Here is a 26,725-nt window from a genome sequence, read left to right as displayed (position 1 = left end):
AGTGACTGGACAGGAGACCAAGAGAGTGGTGCAGCCACGAGGCCTTTTCCAACTTGATTTTGAGGGTTTTGTGGTGAATGAGTCATAAGCTTTCTGATATGCATTGTAAATAGTTGAAGTATATGAGTCTCCGAAATAACGGCATCAACTCCAAAGCTTACGCAATGTTCCATCTGGTTTTTCATGAGGGCAATAAGCAGTGAGAAGACAACTATGATGCTTGTGGGTGGGGGACGGTGCTGACGTTGGAGTAACACTAGCAAGTAGCAGTTCATCAAGGTTGAATGGTCAAAGCAAAACGGCAGTGCTTGAAATATGGAGCTCTTACCACATCCCGTGGGTAAGGACGAAAACGTCGCGCCTGCATACAGATTCTTCCATAGCCTAACGATGCAACGGTTTAAACTTGGCAAGGTGAAATTATCCAGTAGCTTATTCTGAAGAATTGTCCAAATACTGCTCAGACAAGTGACCTGCACTCACGGCCGCCGACACACTTGACACACTCGCCATCTTTCACATACTTTCAATTTGCATAATAGGTAAATGTATGCTGAGCCCCTCGCTTATGATTGGTTGGGATTTTTGCTACCCATGGAAAATACATGTGTATGTGGTCTCCTCTCCAGTCACTTTGCTGTTACACACACACAGCGAAGGCCTTGAATAAAGGCTAGGCAGTGTGTAGATGGTAATGTCATTTGAGAAAGACCTACTGGGCTAAATCTGTCCAAACCCTACACCTCCCTTGTCACACCACTAGGGTAGATTTGACAAACCAAAGCCAAAGTGCTCTTTGAGGTGGAATGAATGTCCTTTTGCTAAACTGCACGGTGTTTTGGATCTTGTAGCATTTGGGGAAATGTTGGAGTCGGGAGCCAGTCTTTAATCCGAGTCTCTGAGCGCCACCAACCTGAGTGGAAGGGGAACTGCTGTTTACACTCTCCTGACTGAGCGTCCCAGATGATCGTCGTCTTGTCCACGCCGGCGCTCAGGATGTAGTTGCCCTTCTTGTTCCATTTCAGTGCAAAGATGGGCCCCTTGTGCTGGCCTAACGTGCTGACTAACCGGCCGTCTGTTGACCATATTCTGGCGTAGCCGTCGTAGGAGCCCGTCGCTAGCAAGGTACCATCACACTGCGCAGAGGTAAAACAAACACAATGTTGTAGGTCTCTTCAGTATAAAAGAAACTCACTGAAAATGAGAAGGGTACGAGCCGAGATATCAAGTATGCTCACGATGTATACTACCTGCTTACTGGTTCAAAGCTAACTCGCAACTAAGCATAAATATTACAACAGGATCATTTTGGCTGAGTTGCACGGACAAATAAACACTGTCAGAACTGTCCAAATTTAAAGAACAAGTCCCCTGTTTAGCAACGGCGGCTTAATGGACCCAACTCTGACTTCCACTAAAATTTTGACAGTACAGAAGGGTATGAAAAATGCATTTATCCTGAAAGTGACATGGAATCAAACCCTTGGTAAAATTAGCACGAGGGGGTTGAGGAACCTGAGCGACTTACATTCCAATCTAATGAGGTGACATCTTTGTTACTAGGCACGTCTTGGCCACCTTCCCGAATACAATGTCGTAGTACTAATTGATGTGGACTATTATTGTTTTCGCTAAGGTTCCATATCCTCGCTGTAGAGTCTCCAGAACTACAAGGGGGAGAAACGGGGTAAAAAGCAACTTCATTAAGATTCGTAACTGATGACGACACTTTTCAAGAGGATAATTTAACCCTAACCCCCTAGGGGTGTATGTAAAATTGTATTAAAATTGGAGGATTTGGGAGTGTTAGGGTTATTGATGCTAACCGCTGTAATCTTTTTTTCCCCTGCCCGGCCAAGTTGTGCATTTTCCCCTTTTATACAAAAGTTTCTCTGTGAATCGGCGGCCAAAATAAAAAAAAAACTCCTGGCCAGTTTCCCCTCCAAGGAACTAACTCTAATGCAGTTTGATCTTCAGCTGCGAAGCACTTGCACTGTGTGTGTGACACATGCCATTTAACTCATTGGGATCAGCTCTGCATCACGTTTTGGCCTTTGCTGTGACCGCAATACCACAAACACCAACATGATTGTGCAATCAAGAAAACATGTGCAAAAACTCACTGCGCGAAGTACAAAAGACTGTTGTCTACTGTTCTCTACTCTGCAACCTCAATTCATCCAGTGAGGTTTAATTTTTAATTTTTTTTTGGAAAAAAATACTTCTTCAAAAGGCCGGGCTTAAAAATATTTTCACAGCGAGCATTTCAACTTAGCCATTACGTAAGTTCATCATCAATCCTACAATTTTCGACATTCTCAAATGGCAAAGCCCCTGCATAACATGTGTCGAAAATCCAAGATAACATGAGAGCGTAGGACACTCATTTCTTATTTCAACAGTATCTGACCGTTCCCGGAATCCTTCCTGTAGATGAAGCTGCCATCCAGAAAACAAGTACGTGTATACCCCTGGGGCCCGACCCCTTGCACTTGGCCACATGTACAAAGTTTGTTTACCAAGTCTGACAGTTTCACTCAGCCGCTAGCTGGTCCAGCCTTACGGAAACAAGCAATATCTATTGGATATGCGCCCAATAACTAATTGAAGACTTTGGCTTGTGTAATCGATGGATGGAACTGTTCCCCATATTTGTTTTCTCATTACTCTAGAAGACAAACAGCTCAAGTATTTCCTTTGAGCCCATATTCCACGTTCATATATGCATGTCCCAATCACAATAACAGATAGCATGCATGAACATCAGTATATCGGGACCACTTCTTTCACAAACTGGAACAACTTTTGGCCCGACTGTAAGTATGAGCCCGATCGCCATCAAAATGCATGTCTGGAACAGATGGCTGAGATCACCCTTCCTTGAGCCTGGGAACCTGATGAGGTCTGGAGGCATGTTCATCTACAGTTCTGTTCAAATGTCAGTGAAGTGAAAGCGCAAATCCATGGTCAGGCGTGTTCCCAGAGGGATCCATAATGGCTTTGCCAGACGACTGCAGCTTGTAAACTTGGAAAACTTGAAATTCGATCCACTTTGACATCAGCGGGTCGTGCTGATAACTTCAAGGAAACCATGGCATGCTCCACATGTTTAAAGCAGTCACATAGTTGTTGACAAGGCCAGTCAGGTGCCTTGGGAGTAATATGTCACTTAGCTGTGACAGGACAAAGCAGGGCTGTACTTGAAAGTGACAGTCATAATGAAAAAGCCTATAGCACCTGATTAGTCAATCAACTGATTAATCAATTAAGAGAGGGCGTAGATTAGTGCTTTTGGGCTTAAAACATCAGTCACACACATCATGTTGAAATACGAAACATGTGCACCTTTGGAGTGTGTCACCCTCTCTCATTTATGTTCGGTCTGATTTGGGCATCAGATTATAACGATTAGTCAATAATGCCTCGCACACAAATTTGCATGGGTGACTAGAATCAATGGTGACTCACATCAGGTGCTGTAATCAATAATATCAGCTCTGTCGATGTCAAGAACAAGAGGCACATTAAACGATAAACCACTGAAAACGGGCACAAAATGGAAAAAAAAAAAACTCACAAAATGGAAAAAAAAAACCTCAACCTGGTGAGAAATTGATGATGTAGTAACATTACTGATTCCTTGTACTCGGTTGTGGTATTTCCATGGTACTCTTTCAAAACGTTGTCCTGTGATTTTATCATACCTACATGTATATCTGAAAAGGTCAAAGGGGGACGGAGGGTAAGACTTAATTCCTAGAACATCAAGTGTAGACGGCTATGGGCAAAGCTGAGATACAAATTCTTCCACGAGGGATCGGGGGAAAAAAATGACATGAACAGAGGCATCTGCGGTCCTCCCCCCCCCAAAACAGAAAATAAGAACGAGGGAAAACAAAGGAAACCAAAAAATGTCAGAAAAGAGGATACAAATCACCCACCTGCTTTAAAAAAACAGAAATGACCCCTTTCCACGATTGATGGTTTCAGTTAGTTGTCAGTAATGGCTTCACATACTCCCCATAACATCCTGGCAACGCCCATAGCAGTGTTTCAGTGCGCCGAATGGTCCCAAGGTTTTGATTACTCACCCTGATGCTAAAAGGTCGTTACAGGGATTCCAGGCACAGATGAAGACCTCGGACTCGTGACCCCTGAGTACGGTGGCTTTACTGGCTGGGATCTCTACGCCCCCGTCCAGTTCCATCGTTTCTGTGTGATTGGCTACAGGGCAGAAGAAGGAAACCAGACCAACACTCACAATGATTTTCAAGCATCAGTGGAAGGCAGTTGCGACTGCGGGTGAGACTAACCATAGAGCATCACTGCCTCACCGAATGGACTCCACGACGTGCCTATAGGCCACTCATCAGAACTTTATGGAAAATAAATGCATTCTCCTCCCTCCAAGCATTTAACTCTACCTCCAAAGTACTTTGAAGGCTCCAAATTAGCACTTTATTGTATTTCTGCCTGCAAGAAATGGCCTTGAAACATTTCAATTTGGACAATTAGAAGAATTTGGAGAAACCTAATCACTGGTTTGAAATTTGGAGAGTAACCTCTGAACCAAGCTAGTATTGCTGCTGCCATCCAGGATTTGGCGCCAAATATCAGAGACACTTATGAGAAACCAGCAATAACTTTTAAACAACATATGGAAAAACAAAATGATTCTGTAATTGTTAAAAGCAGCACAGTACCTGGGCCTTATTTCCTCATAGAGACAAAATGCCAAGGGGGAAGGGGGCAATTTACAATGATTGAAAAGACCCTTTTCCCCTTTCAACTGGACACGTTAGGGATAATGTTCCAGTTTCATTTTTAACTGGGCAATATCGGAGTGCAAAGGTTTACAGTTAGGGCACACACATTACTCGGTGATAGATCAACTCCCTGGACATGTTTGCCAGAATGCAACGCGACTCCTTCAAAATCCAACTGCCTTCATGTAAAACTTGGATGCAACCTTGATACTCCAACATCCTGTTATTTTTGGCAAATGTTCCTGGGAGGGGTGACCTATTACCCCAATCAGAAGTCTCTGGCAACTCTTTTCAGTATGTTGAGGCAGTGTGAATGATATCAAGGAGTAGTATGGATGTTTTTTCAGGCAGAATGGGCAGAGAGAGTTTCCAACAGCCGAGCATAAACAACACAAAGTTTGTTCCGAGACCTTCACACAGAGGATACTTCAAAATCGGCCCCAAACGTCTGCCAAACAGCCTCAATTCTACAAAATCTTCCACGTACGCAAGAAGAACGGAAGGTTAGGGGGGTTAAATATCTAAATGTGAACACGTGAAACCTTCTCTGGAGTGTTCAGAAAAAATTGTCAATTTCCTGCACGAGTTGTGATCCTCTGAAATCCTCTGATTTCATTATGATTTTGCATACATGTACACCCTGGAGGGGGGTTAGGGTTAATCAGTATCAGTGCTGCACGTTCATGGGCACAAAAGGGGCAGTAACGTGGTCTTTCATGCGACAGCTTGTTTTACATGCAATATATAAATAGCCTGATCCTTCTGATCTCATTGCAAATGCCTGCTGTAATCACTTCAAGTCAAAGTCAAGGAAAGGTGTGTGAGACCGCGTACATTTCTCCATTGAATGTCGCCAGTCTGTGGGCGGGGCAGCTTTAGTGACTCTGTTCACACTGTGTCGTGGTTGATTGAAAATGTCGATTTTGACAGGGTTTCCTTTATCATTTTAAACTACATGCACAGCGCTCACCGTGTCCCCTTCAAAGTGCAATCAAGGTTAGAGTTTACATGTGCGTTTGTGGCACTGAATTTCATGAAAGTAGCTGCAGTCTTTGACATGGTGACAAACGGCATGTCAGAATGTGGTTTGGTCCGTTTGCTCTGATTGACATAAATCCAACGTAAGATTATGGCCCTTAAGTACAGTTTATCTTTTGATTGATTTTTTCCTGTTTCGACAAAGACTTTATATATTTAATAACAACCCCTTTCCACCAACGATTGCAGTTTGTGGGTGGTTTAACATAACAGTTTACTTCAAGCAAAAAAAAAGCCAAATAAGCACTTTTTCCATGAATTCTATCCACCTTGGGAGTCAAAGCCCGAAGTCCAATGAATTTTAATAACCACCAATGAGAATTCATGGCCTGTAATGAAGTTTCCTCATTCGAATTCAGAATTCAATAAATACCATGGCAAGAATGGAGATGTAATTTTACATGTTCCTTGTAACTTCAGGGTCTCATACACAAAATACAAACTCAAAAAAGACAGCAGGTTAGTTTTACGCATACGTCAAGTATTCAAAATTATTCTCAAAGCATTTGAGCCTGTATGCTGTAATCTACTTTGTCATTCAACTGCTGTTTGCATTAGGCTAGGGATGAACACAGAACTCTGTAAGGTGTGTATGACTGTGTGCGGTGAGTCACTGTTCCCAGGTGTTTTGTCTTCCAGGGATCCACGGCTGGATTGAATGGTTTGGCTATCAGGTCAAGGTACGGTGCCACGTGACCCATGCCAATTGTAAGCTGTAAGGTAAAGTGGGTCATGGCACACCTGTGGATCGCGCATGACGTGCCATGTGTGACGAGTTAGCCGTCCAGGCTCGAACAAAGGTGACACCTGTGTTTCACACTGTTATTGTTACCACTTCTTCACAAGTAAATGTACATGTATGTATTCAGCTGAGTATGGCCAAAAAATGTGTCAACACTGAGTTTCAGATTTACAGCTTAACATTTTAAGCATTACAATACTACTCAGTCAACTGATTCACCTGGCCAACTGAGAACCAGTTCTTAGAAATAATTATTCGTTCGGTAACTGGTCCAAACCAGTATGAGCCAAAAGCCGGTGACATCGGCCATGTACTTTCCACGGCCTAGGTTGTGGGATTTAGTCAGGCACTCACTGAAAACTGCTGATTCAGTCCGATCCAACTTTTTTTGTACAGAATCTTCTACAAAAACGTAGAGCGAAAGGGACAAGATAAATTTCAGTACCACAAGCACAAAAGAACAGCACATGTGGCAATAGTGCACTGGCAGTGGTCAATATCAAATCCTGACGTACTATTCGGACTTCTTGGAGTACACAATGATGCAGGCAAACAAGCGTTGATGAAAACAAACTTGTCCGCGACAAGAACCGATGGTGAATCCAGTTTTGGGTCCCGGGAAGGGGTAAAGGGGTTATTTATTTTTATAAAGAGTCCAAATTTTTTCATCCATGACAGGATGTTCACCCCCTGCAAAAAAAGTGATTTTTGATGAAAGCGCTCGCAAATCCTGAAAGAGGCAACATGTTTCCAGGAGACAACTTGTCCTCTCCACCCCACATATGCCCCTAACCAGAGCCTGGCTGCCTACCTTGTATTGAGTTGAGTGCTACGTCGTCCCCGTTTGTGTTGGCCCCATCCACCTTGCTGCTGTTGTTGGTGTTGGCCGCTGCTTGCCTCGTCAGCTCGCTCTTCCGGGACGAGATGACATCAGGCATGACAGCATCTATCAGCGATAATGAGTCAAAGCCATTGTCCAACACCGAGCCATCCTGGAGGGTAAAAGTGACACTGGCTTTTTAACGATTCTTGTCAATGGATGCTATGCTACCAGGTAAGACAGCAAAAGCTGACCAGTGGAGACTCTGTGAACTGAATCAACCCTTTGATTCCTACACCCAGGATAAACTGGACGTCATCTTCAAATATCAGACCATCCAGAGATGACCAGTGCATGAATTTAGATCTAAAGGAGCAAGTTAGAACAGGTCTTTGCCAAAGCGTGTCTTTTGATGACAGAGTGGAAACATAGCTAGATGAAATTGAATCACTGAACAAGAAGTATGTTTGTGCTTTAAAAAACCAACAGACAAAAAATTTAAGCTTTTGCTCCGTTAGCATCTCTGTTGACTTTAAGTGTATGTCATGCCCTGGAATGAAATAAATAAAGTCAGACTGCCTCAGAATGCTGTCTTTGGAGCTTCTCCATTCATTGTGTTATATAACAGCTTTCTCAGGAATAAGAAAAACAAAAATTGCAAAGATTTAGGATCTGACATGTTCCTTGGTGTGAGCAGGATTCTCTATTGGCAGTGCTTTTAGGATCAAGGTTCCAGGAGGAGGGCAGTTATCAGCCGAGCCTTCCATCCACATGAAAGGGCAGAGGTCAGGTATCCGGTACCCCAGGTGTTGAGCTGTGACTGGCCAATTTATGCATATAGAGTTGTACTTGTCTGGGACTAGAGGCCCTCTTGCCTTTTGCCATTTACCTTGATCCTGTCAACCTTACCGACTTGGTAACGTTGAAAGGTTACCAAGTAATTTTTATTTTGTTTGGAGGCTTTTCTCATCACAAAATAAATTCTCATCAGGCAAAAAAAACAAACAAACTAAAGGCCACGAGCTCTCACATTTTAGAATAAAATTTGTTTAAGCTTCTTGTTCTGTAGTGAAGATCTAGACAGTTCCATACATAGATATGAGTAAGGAAAAAAACCTGTTAGGGATGTCTTCCACATTCGCTGACAGATGAGCATTACCTATGGGGTTTTACGTTCTTTGGGGGAAAAAGTCGAAGCTGAGACATTTCTGCAATGTTGCCAACGCTCGACCCTCGTTTTCTGCAAATGTGTGATTCAAGCTCCCCGGAACTTTGACTCACATGGGTGACCCGACCATTCAAATGAATGAGTCCACATTGAGTCAGTTTCCTCTTTAACATAAAATAGAGACAAAAAAAGAATTTGCGGGGTGGGTACAATGTACGTGTGTGCGTAGATCTTGGCAAACTTCCTGTTACATCACATGCCTGTAAACATATGTCTACAATTCAATTCCAGACGGCAAGGTTATAATTCAAATCACGTTCTGATTTTTCGGGTACCTGTATTTTTTCTCACACGTGATCAATAACTGCTGAGCCAAGGAAATCGGACGACTAATACAGCGCAAATTGGACAAGCATCAATCAAAAAACACTTGGAAAAAGTCCATGTTTCACTTGCTCTTGTAGTGACTCTTGGAGGCACTTTACCAAGCAATCTCCATTAAACTGATGCATGAATTTTCTGATCAGCCTCTCATCTTTTCTGGCCTGGACAGGCTGTGTCCGCATGACCTTGCTGTGGCATGAAATTACACACAACTCTATGGGAACCAGCTGCGGCCACTACCATAGAATCGTGCGTAATTCTAGGCCCCAGCCAAGTAATTCGGACATGGCCCCAGTAAAAGAATATCCCACAGGACCGGATGCATCCACCACCCCAGGGCGACTGTGCAATGGGTGGGGCTGTTAGAAAATAGTTATTTTGCATAACCTTTGGGGTTGCCCCTCTATCCTCAAATTAATCAAAATGTACCGGTATATTAGATCGCTCAAAGGGGTGAAGAATTATCCAGACTTGAAAGCTTACCCTCCCAGAACCTTCAAAATCAAAATGCAAATTTTCATCAACTGAGGAAACAAGGGGCCCAGCCTCTGTTACTCTCAAATCTACATGGGACTTGATGCCAAGGTCAAAGTGCAAAGGATGTGCCACTGGGTGACAGGTTTCTGGATAATTCAGGAAGGTTTATTAGGAAGTTAGGGTTCAAGGTGTATCAAGGTGTCTAGGGTAGTGGAAAGTACTGGCTGTACTGCATATTATCAGGCACGTAACTGACTTTGACAAAAAAACGAGGAAATTTTAATCTTTACAAGACTATGTACAGTACTATTCAATGGCATGAGTGTAAAGTGAAGAAGGAGGAAACCAGCTGATCCGAGGCAAAGTTGCACACCTGATATACCCTTGTGCAAGGTACCTCTGATCCGAGGCAAAGTTGCACACCTGATATACCCTTGTGCAAGGTACCTCTGATCCGAGGCAAAGTTGCACACCTGATATACCCTTGTGCAAGGTACCTTCCTGAAGTCCTCTGCAACCCACACTCTCCTCCCCCCCCCCACAGTAATTCACTAGCAGTGAAGCCTACATCACGTGAATAGCAGTCAGGCCCTGCTATGCTGAGTGTCTGAAAATTACACAATTACCAGTCACTGGATTCCGAAAGATCAAGGATGGTTACGACACTGTACGATGGAAACAGTCCACATAATACACACCAGGAAAGCAGTGTTTTACGTTTTAAAATTTACAAAGCAGGGAAAACACATTAGCCGCACCTGCCACAGACTGGTAGACGATCTACAGAAAGTTAAGGTTAAGCCCGAGTGATTACAGGTCACATACCTCGTTGATGCTGATCTCTGCCTCCACGTACTGGAGACCCTTCTGTATAATGGAGATGAGTGCAGCAGGAGGCACCAGGGCTCCGTTGATGTTGGACTGGCTGATGTGGCTCTCTATGCCAAAGGTGAACGCTGAATGAGAAAATCCTACCCATTGCGGACCCAAGGAGGTAGACAGAAAAAAAAACAAACAAACAAACAAACACCAGTAAACATTCCAATTTTGGTGAAGAATTTAGGTAAGGACTTTTGAATACAATACTACACATTACCATAATAATAACGCAATGAAAAATGTCAACAGCTTTTAATCTTTTGGTTTCATGAGAGAATACTTGTGCTGGTGTGAAGATGTGATGAAAAAATGTACAGTTGCACACATTTATAATAAGCTTGTTGTGACTTTACAAATTCCCGTGCCATAACAGGGACCTAGCATTACCAGTACTGGAAAACGACCAAGATTTGGGGATCTGAAAATCATCATAAGCAGGCTGTTGTGTAAACAGTGCCGTCATTATTGGTGTTCGACTGTACGGTGTTGTTTGCAAACGCACAAAGACAGCACAGAGAGAGGAAACGCTTGAGAGAATTTAGGTCACGACCTAGGTCAGTTATAGAAAGTCGTGTCCGAATAACTTGGCTGTGGCCTGAAATTACGCACTAGTCTATGGTAGTGGCCAAAGCCAGTTCCCATACAGTCGTGTGTAATTTCAAGCCATGACCAAGTAATTTGGATGCGGCCGAAGTTACAATTACACAAGAAAATTTATTACAATGTTAACTGTACATAAAATCAGTAACAATCTTTATACATGATACATGTATAAAGATAACCTTTGAGCATAACGGTAAAACTCATTCACAAATCATTGCAGCATGAGGGATTGGGAATTCACTGGAAAACAATTTAATCCTTTTCTTCCAAGCTCAAATAAAGATATGTTGATTTCTATTTTTATAATAGCATGTTGCATAAACTTAATAGACCGACCATCGTCTGCATAGTAATTACAGCCCCTCTCCATCTACAAATTATGAAACCCTTTTTTGCAATGACCTGGATGGGGTTCAGTATTCCATAATTCAGACTGCGACAAACATTTGGCAGACTAGCTGCAGGTGATTTGAGCACTCAACGTCTTTTCCGCACGTCTCTAAGGACATCTAATGGAATTCATGCTTGGTGACTCTTGCTATTTTTTGGTTAACTTTACATTTGAAAAAAAAAAAAATCTTTTCACTTGGCATAGAAAATGAAGCAAAGGGCATCACGTTTTCATCAGGATGAGAACCAGGGAAAAGAAATCCACACAACATCAAGTATTGGGGCCGTAAAATGGACAGTAAGAAAATAATTGTTTTGATTGTTAATGTAAGAAAATAATTGTTTTGATTTCAAGGCTTTTGACAGCTGACAAGGGATATGTTCCCTCACAAATCTGGCATTTTTAAAAAAGCAACAAACCCTGAATGATTCGATCTCACAATATCCAAAATTGTAAGGCTACAAAAAATCCTAAAATCTATAAAAAATCTTGAGAAATCACAACCCTGGCACACGAAGGAGTTAAGGCCAAGACTGAAATGGTAACCAAATGCAACTCACATGCTCTCCCCAAGACAAAAGTTTTTATGCACAGGATTACAATTAGAATCCTTAGTCTCTTTGATTTCCCTGAGAGAGGCCCTGGAAAACCTCTGTGTACAGTCTCTAAAATGTTCTTTTCACTTGTTTAACCCTAACCCACTAGGGCCTCTTTACTAGGGCACATCCATGATCTTCCAAAATCCTCCATTTTTGGGGATTATGCACAAATTGAAAGGTACCCGAATCCTCCAAAATCCTACATGGCCCTACTTTTTTTGGGGGGGGAGGGAGGAGTGGGCACATCAGGTTGGTTGCTGGGCTGACCTTTTTTTTAGAGAGTTGGCTTACGGCTTTACTTTTGTCATTAACACAGCAGACATGTGCCTTTGTTTTAACAGACTGCAGTTGAGGATTGTGTAATTTGTGACCAGCAGCAGTGAACAATGGAACACACCCTCCTTGGGTACGTGTATATTGTAAACAGTATAATGTGTGACCATATGCACCACTATGTGACTGATTTTTAGTAATTCATTCACCCTCAGTCCTCCAATATCCTCCAGCTTGTAAAGCAGCATTCATCCTGAATCCTCCAAAATCCTCCAATGTTCAAATCATCATTCATCTTGAATCCTCTAAAATCCTCCTTGTTCAAATTATCATTCATCCTGAATCCTCAGTAATCCTCCAAAACCACCGGGAGGGTTTTGGAGGATTGAGGTGGGTTACAATTAATCAAATTTAGAGTTGGATTCAGTGACTTAATATTTCTGCATGCTTTGAAAAGACCGTCAATGATAGGCAAAGTTGTTGGGGAAATTACAAGTTCGGTTTTGAAAACTGACTTTGCTAAACGAAATAGGTCACTGAATTTTACATAAATTACAATGCCATTTACCATCTCAAAATGCCCATTTTCTGTTTGAGATGATTTTAAATTCCGGCTTTTGGTGTTTTTGAATCACTCAGAGAATGTCAGGTTAATGCCCCTGTTCAGGCTTTTCTGTTAGGAACAAAAACTGGTCACGACTCAAATGTTTTAAACACCTGACGATCAGCAGCCTTGAATAAGAGTGAATGAACTTTTCTGGAGAGAAAAATCAACATATTCACCTGATTCTTGGAGATACCTGTAGACTAGGAAGTTGACTTCATCGCTACTGATGCTCATGGTGGCCAGGGAAACATCAAGCGACGGAGATCAACTCATTAACAAGGGCACCTGTGCCTATCAACAAATTAAAACGACGGGAAATCAGCTCATCCACAAAGGGAGGTGTGGACCATGGCATGGCATTCAACCACACACTGGCACAAAACCAAATAACTATTCTTCCACAATCAACCAGTATGGGTGAACCCAAGAAGGACTTTACTTGTGCTTAATTTTCTAAAGAGCCATCAAGTCCCATTTAAAGTAATAACATTATTAAAACAAACACAGATTTTCAAAGGTTCTCAAAATATGCTGAAATGGACAGACGGCATTTCGGCCAAAGTAATGAGCTTGACATGTTTTGAAGTTTGACAGCAGAGCTTTGCATATTTGAACTCTATCTTAATGTTTATCAGACTGAAAACGAAATAGGCCTAGGCCAGGATTAATAATCCAAAAAGGAAAGTTTCAGGATACAGGCCTGTCGACAACACTTGATGCTCCTTGCACAAACCTATATGTTTGTGTGTTCTAAGTAGGGTAAAGGTAGGAGTATTCAACCCTATAAGAAAAGCAACAAATTCGACCAGCTGTGTAGTTTTTGAATGCAGTTGGTTGAATTCTCCCCCAGGTCAAAAATTCCCACACTTACCCTAGGCCTACATGCAAAGTTACAAGTAAATGATTCTGAATGTTCTTAGCTAAATTTCACTTTTTTTAGGACATGTTATGGCTTTCTAATGGCTGTTATAACATTTTGTGGGAAAATTATTGTTGTCCATGGGCAAGGGGCCAGTATAGTATGGAACTCTTTCATCAAAAAGTATAAACATGATAAAAAAAATTAATTTTCTCCTACACACATGAATTACCTTCTACTGCAAACAATGAAAACGGGATAGGCCAATAAGTAACACTAACAGGCGATGTTGGCTTCTGGCCGATTTAATATGGGGCGACTTGGTAAGAGTAATCTCTTCGCAATACGCCTTCGCCTTTGTCAGGGGGCGACTATCCTTACCAATGGTCCGTAGGCGTCGTACGACAACATTCGTCCACATTATTACTTACAAATGCCTTTGTTATGCATTTAAACACCTCTTTGATGTTAAAGATATTTCTGAATGTTTAATTAGTACACCCTCTATCTTAGAATCTGATCTAGATAACGGAAGAAACAGCTTAGTCAAATTTGCTGTTGCTGTGCATTGTTATTTTGTATAACGATGCAGGTTTCATTCAGTATCGCATGAACGTTCTTACCTTCTATAGTCCAAACACCTCGTTTATTTTCGATTAGCTGAAGCTAACGTTGGATTATAACTTGATGAACCGTCCCAGGAAGCATCTGATTAAAGCAGTTTTTATAACAGTGCCATCTTTGACATATACTCCATCGATTAACGTGGTATACCGGTCGTACTTTTCACGTTTTAGATGAATTTTCAAGCGATTTTTAGACGCATTAATTCACCAGAATTTCGAAAAGCAGAAGCAAGATGGCGCCACGGACGAAGTACGCCTTTGCGTTCAGAATTATCAACGACCTACATTATAAATTTATGTAAAATATAAATTTCTTCGCTTACTTCCTATTGATACGAAGAGTTAACTTCGAAATAACTCTTTGAAAGCCTTGATATTTTAATCTATGGATAGGATATATCCAAAAAGCTGACTATATTTTACTGAAATATGCGGAGTGATATGTGCAGTCCGTGAAGGGATTCAGTCACGTGACAAGAAGCTGGCAATCAATTGTATAGAGGGCGCACTTTAATAAAGTGCAGTCGGCCAAGTCCTTGAAAAACATCGCACATGCCTAATAGCATCTGAGCTGAGAACAAGAATGTATAGGTGCAGGCCTACAATAATTTGGAGAAGGGATTGGTCGGGCATGGGCGTGGGTTAAACTTTAGCGGGTTTGTCATCATCTTGAATTTACAGGTTGAGATGGAAATTTTGGAGCCACTTTTCCCGTCTGAGACTCCTTACCCACTAGACGCCCTTTCCATTTCCTGTAAACCAATACAAGACAAATATTCGGTGTACCCGCCGGGTCTCACTTGGTTTTATTTGCCTTTGCATGTTTCGTAGAATGCAGCGTGCCTTGAATCGATAAGAGTTGAAGAAAGCCTGACCCAAGAGATCAAGCAAATGCAATAATCTAAACCAAACCGTGAAGGTCAGCCATGACTTAGGTCGGCTCAAATCCGCTGTCCGGTTCCACGCGAGGCTGGAAAGACACAAGACGTCAACAGAAAGATTACCAAAAAAAAAAAAACGAACGAACAGTTGGCTGCACAGAAAAGTAAGACTCACCATGAAACATTTTGACTGTTGCGTGAGAAGATGCGTTGCACTTCCGGTGAAATCGTTTATGATTAAAGATACGTCGCCCCAACTGGCTACTTCTAGACCAAAACTTAATACTCAACGAAACAAGTTGAGGAGCACGTTTTGTTTACTGCTGGTAACAGTATCCCTATATGGGGACATTCGAGGTGTTGGCAGGGGTAAACGTTTTATCTTTTTATTTCAAGTAGTACTGCATGGTCTCAGAGCCAGGAGTCTGGGAGAAAAACTTTGGGTATTTTGTTTTAATGTATGTCGTTTTAGTTTTTCACTCTCGATATGGCAGCGATGAGGCTACGTGACAACACCGTCGAGGAGAAAGGGGCTGTGACCCAAAGGGCAATATTTTGTGATTTTGTGCCCTGATGGATGACCTTTTTTGGTACTGTTTCATTTCCTTCCGTCCCGGTGAATGTAAAACGCCCCATATGAAGCGTCACCCCCAGGCCTTTATAATATTATAAGAAGAAAATGTCAAATTTTGGCCCCATCCTCAAAACGTTGCTCCCAAAAGTTTGGTTCTGGATTTAGAGTTGGTTGACGGCTGTTTCTAAATTGGCAGATTTGCCCTGCGGAAAGACCATATATTATGAGTGTCAATCTCCATCTTCCCGTGAGAGGCGGTACAGCTGGTCTGAGGTCTAATCATTATTGCAAGCTTACGTCGACCCTCGTGGGAAATCCTGTGTCCACTTTATGCTTATTACTCATCATAATTACGTCCACAGAGCCAAGGCTTTCGGCCCGCGATAGATTCTTTAACCGTGATGGAGCAACTAAGAGAAACGCTTGCCTCGGACTTGCACCGATTAATGATAAGTGACCGCTCTCTCTCTCAGGCTCATGATGCGCCAGCTACATGTAAACTTAAATTCAGGGCAATTTGTCACTTCGCTTCAGATTGCCTAGTCGCCGACGGGCGCGCTGGTCAAATTTAATCGGATCTGTCAATTGCGAGGTGATATACGGCGTGCGGGGTAGAGATTGTAATAGGCGCAGGGCGAAGCTCTACCCGCGTCCGTCATTCTTGACAGGGAGAGTCGGGTATCACAGGTTCAAGCGGAACATCTTTTTCGCGTAGGAGTGACGTATAGCCGGTCCATCATTGAACTTCACCGACGTGTACACTCTAAAAGTAAAAACACCTGGGTCAGACTGACCTGGAATCTGGGTCCCATGGGGCCTGACCCTTTTCCGGGTCAAATTATGACCTGTTTTGGGTCACATTTGACCCTTTGGGACCCAGATTCCGGGTCAGTCTGACCCAGGTGTTTTTAGAGTGGCAGTGACAGCTCTGCAGTAATCTGCGTCCAAAATTGAAATTCTTTGCTTTCCCGTCAAAATGACGGCACAGACGGTCATCATTTTCAAACACACTTCGGTGAGTCGGCACGTTGGTGCCGCAAAACATTAAAAGAGTTTTACGGAACGGGTCTTGATGTTCCACCGTAAAAGAGCAGAATTGCTCTCTGGTTCCACCAACCTACCGGTATGGCGGCCGCTTGCGTAGTAATTATACCGGAGGCAGGCGTGGGTCCAGCGCGCAGAGTTAACGTGTTTATTGTGAGTTGAACGTTTGTATTATTTTCGCCACAATACAGTTCGGTACCAAGACCACCAGGGGCTCAGTATAGCACTTTGGCATTGTTCCAACCCAGGATCTGACGATTCTGTGGGCGAGGTCAGGTCACGTCTTCCCTTAAGAATCCCCGTCACTCCCTCGCAAGCATGAAGCGGACTGCGTCAATGATGGAAAGACGCACTTCTTGTTCAGGAATTGAAATTATAAAGATAACTTTCAGAGTGGTCTTAAGTTATAAAAAAGTGAAATAAGCCAAGAAAACTCATTCAAAATGGGGGGAGGGAGGGTGTGGTATGATTGTAGCGTAAGTAGTAGAAGACGTGAGAACTTTTGTGATTTCCCCTGTATGTCCGTATATCCGTCTGTCTCTCTGTTAATCAAGGTTGGCATTAAACATGCACCCAATTCTGTGCGGTATATTCATCTTCAAGTTGATCTGACTGAAGAGAGTTGACGTTGCCACCATCCATTTCACCGAGTTTCACTCAAAGCATGGAGTTGAGGTTGGAAGGAAACTTAAATATGGCCCTGATATTTGCCCTCGCTGAGCCTATAATTGATGAATCACACATCGAAGAGGCCACAGTGAGGTACTAGTCTAAGAATAAACCCTACCGCGTGTGTGCCTGGTCCCGACCCGTGCCGACTACCACGTTTCGCGGTCGAGTTCAGGATTGCCTCAGCTGGAAGGCCTGTGGTTTTATCTTGCCTCGGTGAATGGATCTGATATGATTAATTCCCAAGGTGGACTGAGATGGTGAATGGGGAGGGTTCAAACTGGGCGTGTTCTAGAACTCACCACGGGAACAGTTCTTTTCGTCGCGTTATGCAATCTTTGTTGAAAATTTAACAACAATAGGCCTAAGTTATATGTTCTGGAACAGACAAATTTTGCATTATTGTGTCTCACGACTGCATGAACCAAAACGCCTCTTCCGAGAAAGACTAAATGTAAACAAAATCAGATGGCAAGAAGCGGCCACTTCATCGAGGTCTTTGTTATTATGGGGGCATTTATTCTGGGGAAAACCCCACCCATGAATTAAAAAATTTGCATCCAACGGCTTCATAAATTCTTGGGTCTGCTGCATTTCGGAGCGAGGCGTTAAATAATTATGACAGAAAAAATGACAACGAAACACAACATTTTGCATATAGACAAGGTTTCGCTTTATTTCTAGGGAATACTAGCAAAAACAGGTTACATTATAAACAAAAAGCTTCCCTTTTGCCTCTTCAAAACTCACTCTTTTTCTTGAGGTTGAAACGTTCATAGAGTGTCATTCTCTGACTACAAATGAAAGCTAGTTTCTGCAATTCCAAATATGAAAGCAAGGGTGGATCCAGAACAGGAGATGTCTCGAACCCTGACTCACACCCTATGACGATGACTTATTGTCCCGTCCTGGATACATCCAAAATGTTCGATACCTAACTTTTTACACACGGATATACAAAAGGAAAATGTATAAAATATGAACTACATTTTATATAAGTTGTAGTTATATTACATAATATTTTTTTTACGATAGACAATTTCAATCGTAGAAACATTACCGTACTCAACATTTATCAAAAGTTTTTATACAGTTTAATAATTCTTAATGACAGTGCATATTGTTTAGGCTGTCGGCTGAAAGGAAATCTTTTTGAATTTGACAAATAAGAAACCAAAGTCATCAACAACACAAAAGTATTTTTTATTATATGGTTCCCCCGTGAAATTGGCGTCCATCGAAATGAGGGAAGACATTGCGTTCTGAGTTCACGTTAGAATATTTGTTTTTACTTTTCCCCCTTTTCTAGATAGAGAAATTGTCTGGTGCTTCGATGCAAAATTAAAGTTTTTACACTTCCAGAAAATTGTTCCAGTGCCAGGGACACTACTGTTTTAATGAGTCATCTGCCATTGGCACAATCAGAATGCCATTTTTTATATCATTTTTAAAACCTTTTGTGACGTCACTGAGAATATTAAAATGAGCTTTAAAGGGTGTGAAGTTCAAGGCACATTAATTTTCGAAACCTTCTCCACCATATTTCGCGGCTTTTCCTCACTTCTGCGATAGCATCGTTTCACTAATTCCGTAGAAATCCCTAAACTAACGAAACTTCAAGTTTGCAAATTCGCCTACTGTGACGGACGCCATCTTTAAATTAGTCTGATCCGCGGTGCTTTTTGGAAAGAGGCAAGAATGTATATACAAGCTTACGAGAATCTGCGCAAAACAATAATTCAACCACAATATATATGGTAATATTAGTGATTGTTCACAGTCTTTTGAAATAATATGAATTGTCCACCTGTTGAAAAAGATAGTGGATATATAGGTTCTACCGGAATATACAAGACACATAATGGCAACTGTATGTCCTTTTAATGCTCTGAGATTTTCATCAACTTAATAATTAAAGACCCCAGGATTACATTGAATGAGGAGGGATTAATTTGATAGCTGACGAATTTTACCCAGAAATGGTTTGTTGATGAAAGATCAGTAACAAAAAGGAGATCGAGATGAATCTACATATATATCAGGATATCGAGGGTCGAGTCTGACTCAAAGTCCTATCGCAGCCTCCCACATGCGCGCTACAAAGACGCAGGAAGTAGTTGTTAGTGGGTTCGGCCAGATTTTGATGGAACTTTCTATTTTTGTCCAGCACAGTCACCCGTGGAAGGTACCGTAAGTTCTAAGCTTACATGCGATGTGTAGCACAGGCATCACTCGTGGGCAGAAGCATCTTGTTTAAACTAGAAATGTCAGTTGTTTTAGCGCTCAACCGGGCTCTGCTTATGGCCATAAATTTAGGTTTTCGGTTTGATAACCTGCTGTATGAATTAAGATACTGTTCGTGGTTCATAAGGCCTCTTTAATTAATGCGAGTCATTTTCACTGACAGGACACAGACTGAAGCGTGACGTCACGGTCATGCTGCCTATGGCAATACTATGACGTCACTGTGTATACAGTTAAAGGTAATTCGTGGTCGTGAGTTAAAATTAACGTTAAATTGAAACACCACACCAAAGGCTGACAATTAACCCCAGTTACTTCTCCAAATGCATGGCTAACATTTCAGACATCACTTTGTGCAGATTTGTCGATGTGCTTATTTGTTTTTCTCAATACATGCTATCTACCAGTAAAGAAAGTAGTGATTAATCCTCATGCGAACGGGCGAGAGAGTTAGTCATGTTTGCCACGGCTTCCTGTAGGAATGTTCAACATTAAGTTTACGGCAACGAAATATCGACAGGTCAAACCATATGCAGTTCATCATCTCAATGCCATCTAAACTTCGCTTAGATGGTATTGAAACGCAGGGAGATCGGAAAGGAATGGTCCTGTTGGTGTCAAATTGTGCAAAATGCATTTTCTTGTTGTCTTATTCAATTTTTTTTACAATTTAAATGCGTTTGTCCTTCCTTTCCGCTCTTGTGCCAATGAGAGAGTTGTCAGAGCCGTTTTCTTTTGTAAATCTGCACGAGATTTGTTCCTACGACAAAATCTTGATTCAAATCCGGTTTAAAATTTTATCAAAATGTTAGATCGCAGCAACTTCGTGCAAGTTACGGCGATCCTCACAATTACATGAAAAATATAGCCTGAAATTCGTTTCCTTTTGCTTGAGGTATTTGAATCGGCCCTACATCAAATGGGTTTCTAGTTACCCAGATTCTTTGAATGTTTTCCTAGAAATAAGTAAATGATGACCAAGGTAGCTTGCAATAAGAAATAAATCTGGGTATTTTTTAATAGTGATTTGGCACCCAGCATCAACGACATAAAGTTGCTGAATCGATGGTTAGTCTCAAAGGAGTACAACTCCTTTCCAGCCTTGTCGTGACTCTCATATATCAGCAAGTAGAGCCTCGAAACCGGTGTCGACATTGTCTAGATACTGCAGCCCTGGGGATCCTCTGTCCAATTGCTGAGCTATGGGTCGGCTGACAAAGCCAGAAGAATTCTCGGATCGTGAGTCACTGTCAGCCTGGAAGTTTCTAGCATCTGCATTGTTGAGAAAAGTTTTGAACAAATCCAAACCAAATCACAAATTTCTTTCACCAAACCTTTCTCTTTTGAATAGAGTTTTCTGCAAGGAGAACATCCACTTGGCTAATTTGTTGGATTTATTGGCAAATTTGTCTCTATTTGAAAATAAAAGTGTCAGATACTTTCATCTGAATGATGCATATTTTTTCCATAAAAGGTTACAAACCACGAACGAATGTGTAAATCCCTTTGATGTTATGCTACACGGAGACACTTTGTATGTTTTGCAGACAGATTAATGACACTTCAATTCCGTTTGGGGCTGTTTCAGCAAAGACATGAGGAAGCTACAACTTGAAACTGAAGAAATTCTTAGAGTTCATTGGACCTCAAAATCCATCTTTAGAAGCCCTCAAGAATATCTTTCTTTCACCGCGACGACCACTCATCGCTTGTAGCTCAACTGTTCGAAGAAATTAATCTTCGATTTCGTCTGCGTGTACTGGCACGACCGCACGGCTCTACGCGGCTTGGGCGGCGCCGGCTCAAGCAGTATACCCCTTGATATGTCCTCGAAAAGCTTGACGCGATGCCGAATTTCGGGCGAGCCTGGACAGGGGCTAGGTGGCGGGTCCAGTATACCGTCCAGTTTCTTCTGACCCCTCTCCTTTTTCAGGCGTTCCAGGACCTCTTCGAAGTACTCAATCTTGCGGAGCAACGGCATGGAGCTCAGGTCCGGCTCCTCGGGGGTCTCTTCCGGTTCGGCGGGCGGAGGGATGGGCAGTTCCTCCTGGACATCGTCACTGTCCAGGCCTCCAAACTGTTGCACTTCGTCCGAGAAGCGAACGCGCCGGTTACTGTGGCTGCCGTCGTCGCTGTTGTTGGAGAACCGCCTGCTGTTGGCGCGGCGATTACGCTCCAGGAAGGCCGTGGGGTTGAAGGAATCATCGGTTTCTCCGGCGGAAGCGTAGCCCTCGGAGCCGTCATCTTCCTCTGGCAGAGGGTAGGAATCTCGTATGGAGACGACCTGTTGCCGAGCCAGTGGGCGGTGCATGTTCCGTGTCTCCACCTTGAGCGCCTCTTCGCTCGCTGATTCGATGGGGCCATTGGAGTTACCTCCCTGGTTGTGAAGCTTTTCGTGGGCGGCCAACATCTCTGTCAGCGGCTTCAGGATGTTTCCATCCTCGTCGATACATCCGCTGCGACGAGCCTCGATCACCTTGTGGACGCACTCCACAAACTTTCCCCGTCGTTTGCGACGGAACAGAAGATCGAATCGCTTAGCGATGGTTCGCTTGAAGAAGGCCATTTCCCCCCTTGACGCGACTCTTGCTCGTGTGAAGGGCAACTAGTGAAGGTGAGTTCACCGGTACCCCAGCAGTCGGTCCACCCAGGCCGTGCTACCCGGCACTGCTGCTCTTTCTGACAGGAGAATACTCGGCTCTGTTGCAGCTCCAAGCCGTCCGCTGGACTGTATTGTCGATGGTTATGTCAAGGGATAACCACGCCAGCTATAACCACGGTCAGACGGAAACGCACTTCCGGCACTCGGGCTCTGCGTGGCGTCTCGAGGAATTGCTACAAGTTCTGAGCAGCTTGAGTCATGTGGGCGTGTGTCAAAAAGTGCCTGCATAATGTTCGATGGGGAACTGTGTGTTGGGCTAATGAATAATTAATACAACATTCCCAAATGAAGATAAACGGCAACACGAAGTTTGCATCCATTAAGACAAAATGGGCTCCGTTGTTGTTTGTTTTTGTTGTTTTTTCCCAGGTACGCGATGCAATCAGTAGCTTTGTGTTGAGAGGTTTAGTGAAATATGTTTATTTTATAAAATATATAATAATCACGTTATCAAATCGTGAACATACGGGGAAAAACTCGAGTAAAATGACGCAATGGGACCATGGTTTAATTTTTTTGTAATTGTATTAATTTTTAATTTTATATATTTTAATATTTTTTTGCTTTTGATTATTTAACTTTTTTTTTAGTTTTTGTACATTTTAATATTTTTTTGAGCTTTTGATCTTTTATTTTTTTTATTTTATTTTTATACAAATGACTTTCAGTGAAATATTGACAGTTATATCTAGTTAACCCGTCATCAACAGCAGAAGCAAATCCATTTGGTAATAACTTGATATATTTTCAATTTAAATCACGACGTTTAAAATGTTTGCTTTGATGTTGTTTTCAAACAAGTAATCAATGAAAAAAAATGATACGGTTTCTGATTCTCTTTATGTTGATACGTCAATAAGAGACCAAGTAAATCCAAGTCAGCTTCATCCAGTGCACCAGAAAATAAACAAGTGAGTTGATTTGGTGCTTGTCATGAAAACTAAATATTGATACAATAAAACTGAATAATTGCTTGCAGCAACGAATTAAGAGTTTTTTAAGAATAAATTACAATTGTACAATTCCGGTGAAGGTTTCGTAAGTCTAATTGTATTTTCTTGTTGTAGATTTTGCATGGTGTATGAGCAAACTGTGGACGGGTTGCGGTAGAGCCATGGAAAAACACCCCCTTTAAGTGGGAAGAGAATTTTCCTGAGAGGAACTGGAAAGAAAACACTCAACGTTTCGATCAGTATGTTCGGATCGTGTTCAGGAGATGTGCAGGACTTGGTAGTGGATGATGATCAAGTTGGAAGCTCCAGTGCTCGGCGAGGTGTGAGGATAAGAAGGATCACCCTGGAGTTCGTGGAGTGAGGCAGAGGTGTGTGTGATGAATGAGCTGTGTGGGAAACTCGCGCTGGTAGAGAGGGGAAGCTAGGGAGAAATTGGCGTCGGAAGTCACTCCACTGGGAAGCGATGCCGCTTGGTATGGCGTGAAGCTTGAGGATGTCAGTGGCTTCTTGGGTGCGTCGTGTGACCCGGTAGGGGATGGAGGGGGATGACGAGCTGTGCTTCTTGACAGACGATGCGGTCACCAGATCAGTAAGAACAGTCTGATAATGGCTGACTTGTCAGACTCCTCGCGTCTTTCAACGGGCTTTGTTTTCCTTGTGATCTGCAGCCGGTCACTTTACTCCACAGAAGAGTCTGACGAGCTAGCCAATGTCAGATGATCCCAGCAATCTGACGACTGCAACAACTGACAGGAAGCAGAGCTCATATCTCAACCATTCCCAACCGGCAAGCAGGGCACATCCAGGAAGCCATCAAGATCCTCATAAGCATCGCACCTCAACCATTAGACATCGATTTCCAGCCAAGTGCCACCTCCGAAGCACCATTCTCCCAGCCGCCCTTCGCCACTAAGGCTGGTCTCCACCTTCCACAGTTCAGTGAGCCAACATACCTCTCCCCCATCCAAAAGTCCCGGCGTCAGCTTTCTCATTGTTGCACCCTGCCAAGCACCAGACTTTCTCCTTAACCAGCATCCATTCTGAGTCCTGCACTTCTCTTGAAGATAATCAGAGCAGACTGAACACAACTTCAGGCATTCTCCCACCGGTCCTTGCCAGAACAACCCCCATGCCACCAAAACGAGACGGCCTTCCATGCTGTGATCCTCACAGACCCTCCACGACAAATTTCCACCGACGGTTTCCGGATCAGATCATCTTTAATACATGATGTGGGCCATAAGTTGGTCCATCAAGTCCAATTTGAAAGCAGCTGAGAAGATTCCAATGTTGAAGACCAGCAGAAGTGCGGTAAAAACCAAGTTAGCGAGCATTGTTCCGTAATGACGCCCCCTAGCAATGATGAGTTGATTCCGAGGAATCCCGCTACACTTGTACTCGTCAGTTGCCCTATGCAGTTCTGCCTCCTCATTGTGCATATTCAGTTTCTTCAGGTTGACAGCAGGCAGGCGATATGATGTCACAGTGGACATCCGTTTCTCCAGCTTGTTGATATGTGCAGTGAGGTCCTGAAAATGCCGAGGTGAAAAAACAGAATTCCTTGAGCAACAAGAGCACCTACAAAATCAATAACGTTTCAGAGACCACTTCGATTTGCTGCTTAGCTTTCTCATAGAATCTCAGGAGTTTGAAATCAAATTGGAATCTTTCTTCACCTTTTCCTGCTTGTTCATGATGGCTTTCTCGGTGACCTGGTGGGCGGATTTCACCTTGAACAGCCTCTCTGTGTCGGCAGTTTGCTTCCTGTATCCCGCATCTAGGATTTTCTTGTTCTCGATGGCCTGCTTCACGCCATCGTACTCGTCCATCCTCAGCGACATCTCCCCTTTGATCTGCGAGGCTTGGGCGCGGAGTCGACTTTGCTGTGGTGCTAGACTCTCGGTCATGTAACACTGGGCGCCCTCTATCTTGGCAACAACCTCTGCCTTTTCCGTTGTCATCTCGGCTTCGAGGCCCGATTTCTCCACGGCGACTTGCCGCCTCTCCCTGGCCATTTGTCGCTCGATCTCAGCGGACTCAGCCTCGACGGCCGAGCCGAAAACCATAGCCTCCTTCACCTTCAGCACCGTTTGGTTGGTCTTGTGGTGGCATATATGCATGTCCAGGATGAGGCGATGGCTGTTGGTCAGTCGGAGCTTGCCGACTTTGGGTGTGGTAGGCTGGGGCTCAGGCTTGGGTTCGGGCTCAGCCTCGGTGTTTTCATCAATAGGTCTGCCACACAGAGTAAAGTCGCAGTACACACGCACACATTTATTACATTTCGGTGTGAATTATATATTTGAAGGATCAAACAGCCTCAGCGACAAATAGTTAATTAAGAAACTAGTCAGGTAATCGGTCGGTCGATCAGTCACACAGTCTGTCGGTCGATCAGTCGGTCGGTATTTAGCCATCCAATCCCTAATTCACCTAATCGAATCCATCGCTTACCCCCTCAATCACCCATTCACCCTTTGTCCCAACCATCCCTCACCCCACCCACGCACCCATCTAGATGGGTGCGTGCAGGGGGAGGTTGCAGGGGGGCAGATGCATCTGCCCCCCCTGCAACCTCCCTTCACCCGCCTGCCTGTCCCTCGCTTCTCGGCTCGCCTCGTTCACTCACTCAATCAATCTCTGATGTCGGCTACCCAGCAAGGTCTTTGCAGTTTCGTTAATATATTCATGGATTCACTACACCGTTACTGTTCTGACGATCGAAAGTTAACTTGTGGTCAAACAGTAGCTTGCGGTTTAATATTAACTGGTGTAATCTGAAGTACCAAGGGGAAACATAATGCTCCAAAAGAATTTTCACAATAAATAAATAAATACTTACTCTGAGGAGCCAGCCAATCTGTCCTTCACCCATGGCGCTGCGATGTGCAGTATCTCGATCGCTAGCACGACCAAGCAAGTAATCATGGTGATCTACTTGCAAAGGAAGGCTCCTATATCTAAGACACTTCCTTTAAAAAGTTTCTCGAAGTGATTGGTGTATATCGGTGATTTCAAGGCTTCAGAATTTTTTCAAAAGTACGCGAACGAAGTCAAGTACATGTACAACACGCGTGTTGAAAGTCGAAGTAACATCTGAGGCATGTATAAACACAACGTCGTGCGCGCGTTGCCTTCATCTGTTTCGTAAGTGACTTCGTCACAAAGGCAGACGCGCCACGATTCGCAGGCTCCCATTGGACGATCGCAGAAGTTACACATTAACTTCTGCTTCCATGGTTCCACATAAACGGCGATCAATGCATGTAACCCTATGTGCAGTGCAAGTGTGCAGTGGGCGTGGTTTAAACCGAAGTGACGTCACACTTACGAACCGGATACAGAGGAACGTGCTCTCTGATTGGCCAAAAGTAACAATGGGCTGAGCGCAGGCGCGTATAGATTACCGAAGTGTGACGTCACTGTGAACCAGAAAGTGCAGTGCAAATGAATGGAGTACGCGCGCGTT

The 26,725-nt window shown here is 43.2% G+C and overlaps 2 protein-coding genes across 4 annotated transcripts in view; both read right to left on the bottom strand.

The window, feature by feature from the left end:
• Window positions 1–14,629, bottom strand: part of LOC110977957 (F-box-like/WD repeat-containing protein TBL1XR1) — a 35,164-nt gene extending 20,535 nt beyond the window's left edge. The window contains exons 1-7 of one of the 3 annotated variants that reach the window (XM_022232505.2): window positions 14,230–14,629; window positions 12,924–13,038; window positions 10,221–10,366; window positions 7,358–7,538; window positions 4,092–4,224; window positions 1,529–1,667; window positions 914–1,136 (exon numbers count right to left, since the gene is read on the bottom strand). In XM_022232505.2, coding sequence (XP_022088197.1) covers window positions 914–1,136; window positions 1,529–1,667; window positions 4,092–4,224; window positions 7,358–7,538; window positions 10,221–10,366; window positions 12,924–12,981 — 880 coding nt within the window. In that variant the 5' untranslated portion in view covers window positions 12,982–13,038; window positions 14,230–14,629. Of the gene's footprint in view, window positions 1–913; window positions 1,137–1,528; window positions 1,668–4,091; window positions 4,225–7,357; window positions 7,539–10,220; window positions 10,367–12,923; window positions 13,039–13,838; window positions 13,967–13,987; window positions 14,206–14,229 lie in introns of those variants that run through there. The other 2 variants (XM_087145851.1, XM_022232506.2) reach the window with 2 other exon arrangements.
• Window positions 14,630–22,812: 8,183 nt separating this feature from the next.
• Window positions 22,813–26,371, bottom strand: LOC110977884 (uncharacterized). The gene is made up of 3 exons (XM_022232404.2): window positions 26,099–26,371; window positions 24,936–25,491; window positions 22,813–24,788 (listed from the first exon to the last, which is right to left on the bottom strand). The coding sequence occupies exons 1-3, from the start codon at window positions 26,182–26,184 to the stop codon at window positions 24,480–24,482; spliced, it is 951 nt and encodes a 316-aa protein (XP_022088096.1). The 5' UTR covers window positions 26,185–26,371; the 3' UTR covers window positions 22,813–24,479.
• Between the last annotated feature and the right edge of the window lie 354 nt (window positions 26,372–26,725).

This window comes from Acanthaster planci, linkage group LG14, assembly GCF_054643075.1.
Source record: "Acanthaster planci isolate LZ-2023a linkage group LG14, COTS_SCS, whole genome shotgun sequence".
Classification (NCBI taxonomy): domain Eukaryota; kingdom Metazoa; phylum Echinodermata; class Asteroidea; order Valvatida; family Acanthasteridae; genus Acanthaster; species Acanthaster planci.
The sequence above is the reverse complement of the archived record's forward strand: the minus strand, read 5'-3'. Positions and strand labels throughout refer to the sequence as shown.